This window comes from Arachis hypogaea, chromosome 19 (genome assembly GCF_003086295.3).
Source record: "Arachis hypogaea cultivar Tifrunner chromosome 19, arahy.Tifrunner.gnm2.J5K5, whole genome shotgun sequence".
In the NCBI taxonomy this organism is placed as follows: domain Eukaryota; kingdom Viridiplantae; phylum Streptophyta; class Magnoliopsida; order Fabales; family Fabaceae; genus Arachis; species Arachis hypogaea.
Genome location: NC_092054.1, coordinates 54,995,927 through 55,006,540, shown reverse-complemented (window position 1 = coordinate 55,006,540; position 10,614 = coordinate 54,995,927). Strand labels below are relative to the sequence as shown.

General features: G+C 35.5%; 1 protein-coding gene across 2 annotated transcripts; it reads right to left on the bottom strand.

Moving 5' to 3' along the window:
- Positions 1 to 292: 292 nt before the first annotated feature.
- On the bottom strand, positions 293 to 10,117 carry LOC112775377 (probable serine/threonine protein phosphatase 2A regulatory subunit B''delta). Of its 2 annotated transcripts, XR_003189533.3 has the most exons (14): positions 9,386 to 10,117; positions 8,228 to 8,467; positions 7,362 to 7,467; positions 7,094 to 7,190; positions 5,746 to 5,851; positions 5,469 to 5,559; positions 3,714 to 3,855; positions 3,464 to 3,611; positions 2,566 to 2,675; positions 2,110 to 2,266; positions 1,477 to 1,602; positions 1,234 to 1,384; positions 962 to 1,113; positions 293 to 855 (listed from the first exon to the last, which is right to left on the bottom strand). XR_003189533.3 is itself a non-coding variant. In XM_025818960.3 (13 exons), the coding sequence occupies exons 1-12, from the start codon at positions 9,533 to 9,535 to the stop codon at positions 1,244 to 1,246; spliced, it is 1,614 nt and encodes a 537-aa protein (XP_025674745.1). In that variant the 5' UTR covers positions 9,536 to 10,117; the 3' UTR covers positions 293 to 855; positions 1,234 to 1,243. The 2 variants fall into 2 exon arrangements, 1 of the variants encoding a protein (XP_025674745.1); XM_025818960.3 differs by lacking the exon at positions 962 to 1,113.
- Positions 10,118 to 10,614: the final 497 nt, after the last annotated feature.

The window sequence follows — 10,614 nt, the reverse complement described above, 5'->3', positions numbered from 1 at the left end:
GATAAAATAATATTACTAATAACACTAAACAAAAACAAGGAGGGAAAAATCCAATGTACAAAGCCACCAAATTGGTAATGCCCAAAAAAGATATATACCCTCAAACACCTAACTTTTATATTTCCTTATAACACCCACTTTTATGAACCTTAAATTTTAATATAATCGCCACTTCAACATTCAAACTTTTCTTTTCTCTCCTACTGTTAGATTGAACTGCATATTCGCGAATACCGTTTAACTGTCCAAATAATACAACTGAAACAATAGTGTTAATCTCTGCGGTCAAGTATTGAAAGGAAAAGCTCTTAGAAGGATATCTAATTGTGTAGGGGGAAAAATACAATTATTGTATCATTACTGTTAAATTCTTTAATGGGCTTAACAAGATGGGAACAAAAGAAGACAAAAAACTAAAATGTACTCTTGGAGAGAGATCCGAGGGCAAAGTGACTCGACCACTGAAGCAAAACAACTAAAAAGGTCCAAAAGTGAAAATCTTTCAATTAATTTTCCTTGGAACAACTTAGGTGACCCCAAATAACAAGCATACTGAAAACGATATATCAATTTCAATATAATTCAAGCACCGGGCTAGTCACTTCTCAGCACTTTGCATGGATATATTTGTACACAAAGCAACAAAATTTCCATGACCAATGGCCCCAATGTACATCACTCCCGCCAGAAAGATCTGAATATTGTTGCAGCTTGCCCATCCAAAAAAACACATGCCAGAATAAAAACCTTGGAATTTCCCATTTAAGGTAGCAAAAGTTTGAGATGATACTTAGTCCAATGTCTCTGAGCAACGGCCAGTCGATTAAATCTGGGGCATTAATTTCTTTTCATCCCCTATATTAATATATAATAAAAAAAAAGAGATAGACATGGAGAAAATTAAAATACAGCATAGATGGACTGGATATTTTCTAAAAGGTGGATACTTCAATGATGATACCTTCACATGAAGATCACATTGTAAATTGTTTGGTGGTTCAGTCAAATATATTGATCCATCTAATGGCTCAGAATGTAATCTTCATGTGAAGGCATCATCATTAAAGTGTCCACCTTTTTAAGAAATGATGAAAGGAAATGGTATAGATAATACTGCATAGAAAGAAACATTTGACCTCTGAATTCATCTTGTAAAAGAATTAGGTGACATAATTTGGACTTGCTGAGCACTTACCAGGCTCGAAAGAATCAAATTTCAACTTATGCACTTACATATAAAATCCTAGAAGGGAGCCTCAAGTGATTCATCCCAGACTTCTGCACTTCCATTAGAGGCATCTTCAACGTCTTCTTCCATTGAAAGCCTAATATATTCTCTATGAGCAAATCGATCCCACTCTGTTAATGTCGGATTCTCGCGCTCCTATTTATAGAGAAGCACATACCAATTACCAAAATCATTAACAGTGGTCAAGCATAAAAACTAAACAATGCAATAAACTATATTATATGTACCTGACGAATTAAAAATGCATCCCGGGTTTCCAAGGCCATGAACTTGTTTAGATTGAACAGAATATTGAAAATACTGCCTGAGAGTTTACCACCTTTCAGGTCGCGCAGAGTTATAAAGTGTTCATTCTGCAGGTTGAAATTCAAATTTAGAAAAGATGTCAGAAAAGTATGCAGTAAAAGCAGTGTATATATAAACATATCAATCAAAGATAGGCAGGATAAGGGGTGACAAAGTAAACCAAGTTTGGGATATGGCATGTTCTAGCACAAAATTCAATTTATAAATTACTCACTATATTAGCACTCACTTTACCAGCTTGTCATAAAATTTGAATGGTTTTATATTTTAACACACCTCCACATACAAGAGCCTTTATTGGGCTTTAAGCATGGAAAGTGCACAGGCTCATTCCACCTAGTCATGAAATTTAATTTCTTATCTAGAAGATGCAATAAACTCTAGACCTTCTGAATATAGAAATTTTGATAGTATGTTTTGAACTCTCCCACAAGCTTAAGCTTTTGGATAGAGGTATACGGATAATTTTATATCTTGACCCAGTTAATAAATAAAGAGATTACACAAGACAATAAGACAATAAAATTGATAGAAGAAAGATGGAAAGGCAATACCTCAGGTTTAATCATATCAATCATCTGGCACAATATATCCTCAAATTGCACAGGCTCTTGGGCCATACATTCCATTCGATGCAATTGCTCCTCATAAAAAAATTGCAATTCATTCCGTGTAAGAACTCCATTTCCATCCAAATCTATGCACTTGAACCTAATTAGGACATATTCAAGTCAGCTCATAGTGACTCTCAGACACATAAGTAGAAACAAGTCATCCACAAGTGGTCACATATCTAGAGTTTTGTCCAGCACACGGTTAAGTGTAAAGCATTTAACTAATAAATCGAAGAGAAAGAAGCATTTAACTATCAAATGTCGTGCATTTTTTTCCCCAGACAACACTGGCCAAAATTTTCATCAGTCTAGTGCAGCTGCTCTGCAACTAATCTGATGACTTCTTTCAGAAGAAAATAAGAATTAAAATTAATGGTAAATGGAAAAAAAAAATACCAATATTCAAGGCTTGGCTCAGATGGTTTATCCTCTTCTGCCAGTATGAAGTAAACAAAATCTTCATATCCCATCTTTCCCTCAACCTTGCTGGTAAACTTTCTTGCAACCTGAGATAATTGAAGGAGGTCAAAATCTGCATCTTACATAAATGATGTGATCAATCATGTTAACAAAAGCAGAGACACACAAACTCAGACAGTGAGCCAAAGATTTCCTTTTGACAGAGAGCACAGGCCTGTGACCTATGAAGCACTAACATGGGACAACTGACACACTAATTTCAAATTTTTGTTAGACAAGGAGACACGACATACATATAAAAGGGAAGCCCGAAGTACAATCATTCTACATTATGCAGGGTTTGAGAAAGGGTCGCATCCAAAGCGTGTAATGGACGTAGCCTATGTGATAAACTCATTTGTTGATATTTTGTTGCTCCTAGGCTTCCCTTCGGACAAGGCATATATATAAAATATATAAAAGAGAATTGGATAGATTATAAAAATATCTTGATATTTTGTTGATATTTTAAACTACAAACTAATAATTTTTTTAATGTTTTTATGCCTCTTTTAATTATATAAAGTATTTTAGGTAATTCTTTGAATTAATAATCAAGAATACATAATTGTTTCTGAACTCATTTTAAGTATAGGCCAAGAATAAGGTTGAACACACCAACATGTGACGGTATTTCGGTGTACCCAAGCATGTTTAGAGAAGCTTTTTTTTAATTCTTTTGTTAAGACACAGAAGACATGCATGTTGGACAAGTGTCATTTGAGTGTTGGTGCCCGTAATGTGTCTACCATGTGAAAATGACAGCTCAATGAAGTATCAATGCTTCATACACTTACAAAAACACTTGAGACAAGCAAAATGGATCTACACAAACCTGAGAAAATATTCTATCAACAATTCGATAGGTAAGTGCATGGTTGCCATATCTGATAAGATTCTCTTTGTCTATCAAGAAATCATGATCTGTATCCAGCTCCCAAAACTTGCAGTATATAACATAAAAATGCTCGTACGAGAAGTATCTGCCAAAAAATATTAGAAATTGTTGAACAGAATAATGTGCTTTGGCAGAAAAAAGCATTTCTGTAGCTAATGGTAACTGATACTTCATTCAGTATACCTACCTCAAAACCTTGTTGATGTCCTCCTCTTCATCTGCATGTAGCATCGCATCAATTATGTTTCCACGCTTCAACTCCCTCAGGGTAAGACGGCCATTTCCAGATCTATTAATGTAATAATATATTCTGTATATTACAGTTTCAGCTGGGCAATGGAAACACAAGAAGTTAAGAATATCAAACACAACAAAATCGAGAAAGTTAAACCCCAATAGCAAGACTCGTGAATGCATTAATTTCTACAAATCAACTTCAATAGAAGTCCAGCCAACAGACATTATTACTGTTTTAATAAAATAAGTTAACATTATAATTCTATAATAGCACTTATTAGTGAAACTAAAATATCAAAATATAGGAAAAAGTGAAAAATACATGCACATGCATTTATCACATTACATAAATTTATTAGTTAGTGAGCAATTCATTGAAAAACTCAAATTAAAATTTTGCAGAATTGGACTGATATTGTGGGAGAAAAGCAAATGTTTGGATATCCAATACACACAAACATAGATTAAGTCAAGTAATTCAAGAGGACATAAGTTTTTGCGGGATGAACAGAGGATCATTTGGTATATCTATACAGCACGATAATGCCCACAGCTTTTAGTTGATGAAAACAAAAAGAAAAACAAACAAACCAGACCAGATAATCATAATAGCACCTAATATACGAACTCTCTCCCTCTCTAACAATAATAGTTTTATAAACACAAACAAGGAGATCACCACCAATCAATTGTCCAACAGCTGTAGACTGAAGATTCACTTCCAAATCCACTCTCACCATTGCTCTGAGTCATCTACACATTACACCAAATATTATTCCTCTATATTGAAAGCTGTTTCCTCTTATTTCTAAACACACAACCAGACTCTTATTTAGCCTTAACAACTAGAAATTCAACGATCATATCAATCAAACAACATTATACTTATAGTATCCTATCTTATCTTGTAGCATTTATTTAGTTGAATCATCAAAATTAGAACATTTTTTGATGATTTCCTATTTGTTTTTCTTGGTCTCCCTCAACCTATAGCAATTAAGTACCCTTCAAGTGTTCTACTCTCTTTACTAGGACTTCTAGAAGCCTTCTCCGCATGACCAAATTACCTTCCCCAAATTTTCAGAAATAGCATCATTCTTAACCCTATCTTGTCTAATCTGTACACTCATCTAATGCAACATTCTCAAATCTACTATACTGATCTTATCTTTTGTTGGTTGTTCACCATCCTGGCATTCTTTCCATACACCTCTGCCAGTCTTATTACTGTAGACTGTAGTGAAACTGTAAAATCTGTCCTTAAACTTTAGTAGTTGCTGGTCTTATTATTGTGGTAGTGTGGTCTAAATTGTAGTTAAACTTTAGGACTTTTTTCCGCAAATGACACATGACATGGAGTGCTCCATTTTTCCAGTTAGCTTGAATACTATGATAGTATCATTTACATCATCTTTAATTTCCCCATCATTTTCTCTGGGGGCCCTAGACCCTAAAGCATGTGATGTTTTGCAACATATGGTCTCCAATTTTCATTTCCAAGCTAGAATATGCCCCCCTTAGGGGACATCCAATGATCTAATTGTCAGAAATGACGAATGTGCCACAAAATACCATCTAGAATCAGAGAGATCACATCCTTGACATTTCTCTTGATGAATAATGATATTAATGAATAGCAAGTGAAATAGATTTCCATGTGAAAATTATGTTTTTCAGGAACAAAGTATGCAAAAATAATACAAACCATATCTCTCTTGAAACTCCGGTGTGCTTTGTAGGAACTCCAGCCCTGGATGTGTTGCTAAAAGCTCACGTAGTACAGGCTTAAAATCATCCTGACATGTTTAAAGATGTTTTAGTGAAGGAAACAAAGTGTGGATCATAAAAAAATATTCAAGCATTATACATGGAACGAACAAATAACATATTCTGATAAATATTTAAAGACTGATCACTGTATGGAGGAGGTAAATGATACTAAATGAAATGATAAGTAGACAAAAATATATAGAATCAAAAACCTGAGTAAGGTACTTCAGATGTGGTTGCTTTAAAATTGTGAATATTTGAGTTGCTATATCCATTGTCAACAAGTTGCCATTAATCCAATAATCAATAAATGCTTCCCTACAGGAATATCAAATCAAGGAATTAAACAAGTACTAGGACATACTACAAAATAATAATAAACGAAAACCAGTAATTCACCAATAACTCCCTACGTGAAGAGCAAGGAGAGAATCCAACCCATATTTAATACTTCAATAAGGCAAAATTTCAGACAAATTTAATCAGCACAGGATCTGGTGCCAAAACATGAAGATTTATGTTTGCGAAAGGAGAAAAGATTCTGCAGGAAGCATTCTTAACACATGAGCAGGACACCACAAAACATACTGCCCCACTATAAATGACAGTTTGACAAGTAGATTTCTTGTTTAGTGACAAAAATAATGACTAGCACTTTTCAGATAAATACTGTATTAACTTTTTAGTGTATGATCTCATTGTTGACTTTTTCATCTCTTCCCCTTGGTGTCTCCTTAATTTTGGTTCCTCTGGCTCAGCCCTTGACAGTGCGATGTCAGATGCATAATGCATTGTACATAATATATATAAATAAAGGATAAAAAATCCTGAATATTAAGCAGGAGATGATTTAGGAAAAAGAAACAAGTTCTATATGACCCAATTTAGTACTAGAAACAAAAGCAATCAGCAATCAAAGATATGGAGAAAGAAATCATAATTCAATCTTCATATGTTGATGGAAATTTTGACAATACTTCAATAACAATTTGTTAGGGACTTGTGTATTATGGGTGCTCAAAGTCTCACATCGAGAGTATGGGATGCTTGATGTTGTATATAAGGAGAGTGGTTCTTATAGTATCTAAGGAAAGTGGGAAACCACACCTTAAAAGCTAGCTTTCTTAAAGGGGAAGAACCACTCTCCTTATATACAACATCAAGCATCCCATACTACTCGATGTGGGACTTTGAGCACCCATAATACCCAAGTCCCTAACACAATTTCAAATGCAAATCTCAATACATAGGGAACAATTTCATCTTTTGAAAAGAAAACTGGGGATTGGATAATGTAGTCAAGAAGCAAGCAAATGGTTGAACTCTCCGTTTGATATACCAGTGAAAGAAAGTCCCACAAATGATTTTACAAAAAGAAATAATGCAATAATCTAGAGCACAATTATGAATAATCTTTCTGAATGACCCAATGATTCTAAAGCTACTCAGGATCTAGACAACAATCAATGAAGTGACCAACAGCTCAAACAAGATTCACCAAACATTGCACAACAAAATTTACAGCCACAACTAGTGTTTCCAGATTAATGAAATACACACCTTGTCACAACACCAGTTCCGTTGTCAATCTTTCTGAAAAGTGAAGTTGAAAAGAAAGATGGCAGCTTGCATACTTCCTTGGTAAGTAATTTGAATTCTGGCATGGCAAGTATAACAAATATGTTAATTTTTGCTCAACTTCAAGAGAGGTGAGTGTGATTACTTAGGAAACCAGAATGTCAAACTTATTTCAAAACTTTTTCGGTTTTTCCCAGTTACAACACTGCTCCCTTCAGGCTATCTTCTACTTATAAACATGATATCTCACCATGCATCTGCAGGCCATCCAAGTGATCATGGAATAACTGATCAATTCTTAACATGCATTGTTCTTTCAGTTCATTTGGAGGAGGACGTCCATGTTGAAAGTAGAACTGCAAGCATATATTTAGGTTACAAGCATAAACACAGAAGGAAAAAAGAAAATAATAAATGAGCCAATCACATGCAACAGAAATGTAGCACCAACTAAAATATTAACAGAACTCAACAGTGCATCTTTAAATGACTAATTATATTACTTGCTGTGTATTCGCAGGGTTTTGGGAAGCATTGGGTATTTCCCAACTTTGGAACAGCTTCATACAAATAAGTAACAGGCTTTATAACAATAATGAGGCCCGAGTATTGTGGCAATGTGTAGTTTATGCAATCCTTTAGGGTTTGGCTTGAATGCAATGCTCCTTTATTTAAAGGTGTCTGTCTGTCCATCAATTTGCTAGGGGACTATGGGATAAGACTGTATGTATGGCCTCTATTTGTGGTTCTGATAATGGTTGTTGCAGAAAGTTGCCATGTTGCATAAGAAATGGGATAGGGCAACTTGGCCTGCTTTTTTTCCCTTATTATTCCATGTGACGTTTTCATTTTAGGAGGACATCATATCCTCTGGAATTTAGATCATTTAAAGTGACCATTCTTCTAGCACAGAAAAGCAAAGGATTGACTATCCTTGAATCAATAACTTCCATTGTGTATAGGTTCTAGTAAACGATCCAATGGTAGTTAGATCCCACTTCACTTTACAAGCATGCTCACTTCACATGATCCAAATCCTATCCTCTTTTAGATGTACTCTCGCTTCCTCTGTTTCTAATAAATTTTACTTAAGAAAATGTATTAGATTTGCCAGACCTGAGGTATCACTTCTTTAACTGGCTCACTGACAACTTTCAAAGGGGAGCTCAAATTGGAAGGGCCAGCTCTTTGTTTCACTATGCGAGGGGAACCAGATGAACTTCTTGGTGAAAGAGGCGGAGCAGTGCCAGCAGGGAACATGGAAGGCAACGAATTACTTGAAGCATTTGGACTAGAGCAATTTCCAGTGACGTTCAAAGGAGCACCTGACTTTGCTTCATTGAGCAGTGATGTTACCTACACATTTAGCAACCCAGATGTGATTCCAATATAAAACCTACACTAGTTATATTGTGTAGAGTCTTCAAGGAGAAATACTTAAACCATAGACTAAAATAGCAATTCAGCCCCAGAAAGATTTGCAACATCAATTTAATCTTAAAAAGATAAGCAAGATACCGGTTTAGTCCCTAGAAGAAATTTGTGGGCATCAACTTAGTCCCTCAAAGATATATGTGACATTCATTTGGCCCTTAAAATATACATTGGACATCAATTTTATCCTTGAAAGATGCATGATACTTATCACTTATTTGACGTCACATATATCTATCAAGGACTCAAGATGTTACATGTATCTTTCAGGGAATGAAGATGTCACAAATCTTTTATGGACCAAACTGACGTCACATGTATTTTTAAGGATTAAATTGATGACACAAAATCTTTCAAGAACTAAAAGGTTGTCAAGTGTATCATTGTCAATTAGTAGTTTGTATTGTATATTTGGATTACCAACATGAGCTTACTCATATAGCTTAGGAGATGGTAAATCCTACCACGTCAATAGGAACAAACAAGCATATAAAAAATGATATGATTCTCACAGGGTAGGATCTGTGCAACGCTATAAAAACCTTTGGTTTATCTTTAATGGCAGAAATTTTTAGGCTGAAGCGGTCAAGTGGCAACATCATTCCCCTTTTTGGTTAATCCCAATCACTCAAGCACCTCATCTTTCTCACAATCCTTCGCCAACCAAACAACCATGAGTAAAGAACTATTAAATCAGATCATTCATTCTTCACGCCATTCATGAAAATATATAACACATATAACCCAAAAAAAAGGGACAGAACAAAAGCTAAGAGACTGATTCAAGAAACCCGGCAATGCAGCAAAGACGCCAATTCGGAAACTGATAAAGGCGCATACCAGTCGATTGCTGTCTGGAAGAGAAAGCCACTGGTCGAAGAGCTTCTCGACGAAATTGAGGTTAGACTTGAGTGCCAATCCGGAAAGCTCCGGTAGCTGCAACAGCTCGACGTCCAACGACGCCGCATCGACGACCACCTCCATGCTCATCTCTCATTCACCAGAACACAAAACTGTCACACCACAAAGATAGATCAAAATCACACCGACTCTTTCAATCAAAATTCTTCTTTTACAATTCTTTCGAGACTGTAGCGAGCTGAATTTCAATGGGTTTGAATCGAAGAACGTGTAAACGATTGGATGATTGAATGCGGTTGAGGAGCTGCGGGATTCAGCGGAAACCCTAGATCTTTGTGGCGTTGGAAATTGGAATCAAATCAATTAGTCAATTAGCAGTGTGAATTGATATAAAATACGGTGACGGTGATCTGAGGACGGAAAATGAAGGAAAGTGAGAGAGAAATTGAATAGTTGGTGGAAAAAAAAATTGTGCTTGAGAAGAGATCCAAGCGATTTTGGAGGGAGAAAGGAGAAATAATTTAGCAAACTGGGTAGGAAAAAAAAAAAGAGAAAAAAAAAAGTTTCGGAGAAGCACTAGTGGATCACTTCTATAATTTCTAATTAGAAATTAGTCCAGGAAGATAGAAAATAGAGATTTGAGAGGAATAGTGGAAACAGTGACACGTGGTCATGGACCATGAAAAAAAAAATCGATTTTTTCTACTAATCAGGTCCTATAGCTACATGGTGGGGAGATTATATTGTGCCGAAGGGTGTTCTTTTCTTTAGGTATTAGGTGTTGAAGCTACGTATTAAGTATAACATTTTTATTTATTTTTTATTACTAGAATGTTATATTTTTTAGGGGTCTGCTACACATACAAGCAAAGAGGCTCTACAAGTTTTACAAGTTTCCAGTCCACACTTCATTCACACGCGCACTCATCTCTCTTTGAATGGAACGTAAACTACACGCGCCCCACTCAACGATTGCTCTTCGTAAAATAGCGCTCCTTAATGGCGCACTCTTCCACTTCTCCAAGTCCTTCGAAGAAAACACAAACCGTCCGTTTTCGAGCAACATTCCAAACTGCAGAGATAGGACTCGTCGCGAAGATTAGAACTCTCCATCAACACAACATAGAACTCTCGATCAACAATCTCCAGAAAAAACGAAGTTATAATACTCAAGGTACGTTACGTTACTATTTTACTCATATTGTATA

Excerpts from the sequence above, each read along its gene's own strand:
- LOC112775377 (XM_025818960.3), bottom strand. The coding sequence starts at position 9,535 with ATGAGCATGGAGGTGGTCGTCGATGCGGCGTCGTTGGACGTCGAGCTG. Across the intron at positions 8,468-9,385 it reads TTCCAGACAGCAATCGACTG|GTAACATCACTGCTCAATGA; the intron begins GTATGCGCCTTT and ends CTAAATGTGTAG. Across the intron at positions 7,191-7,361 it reads GGATGGCCTGCAGATGCATG|AATTCAAATTACTTACCAAG; the intron begins GTGAGATATCAT and ends TTGCCATGCCAG.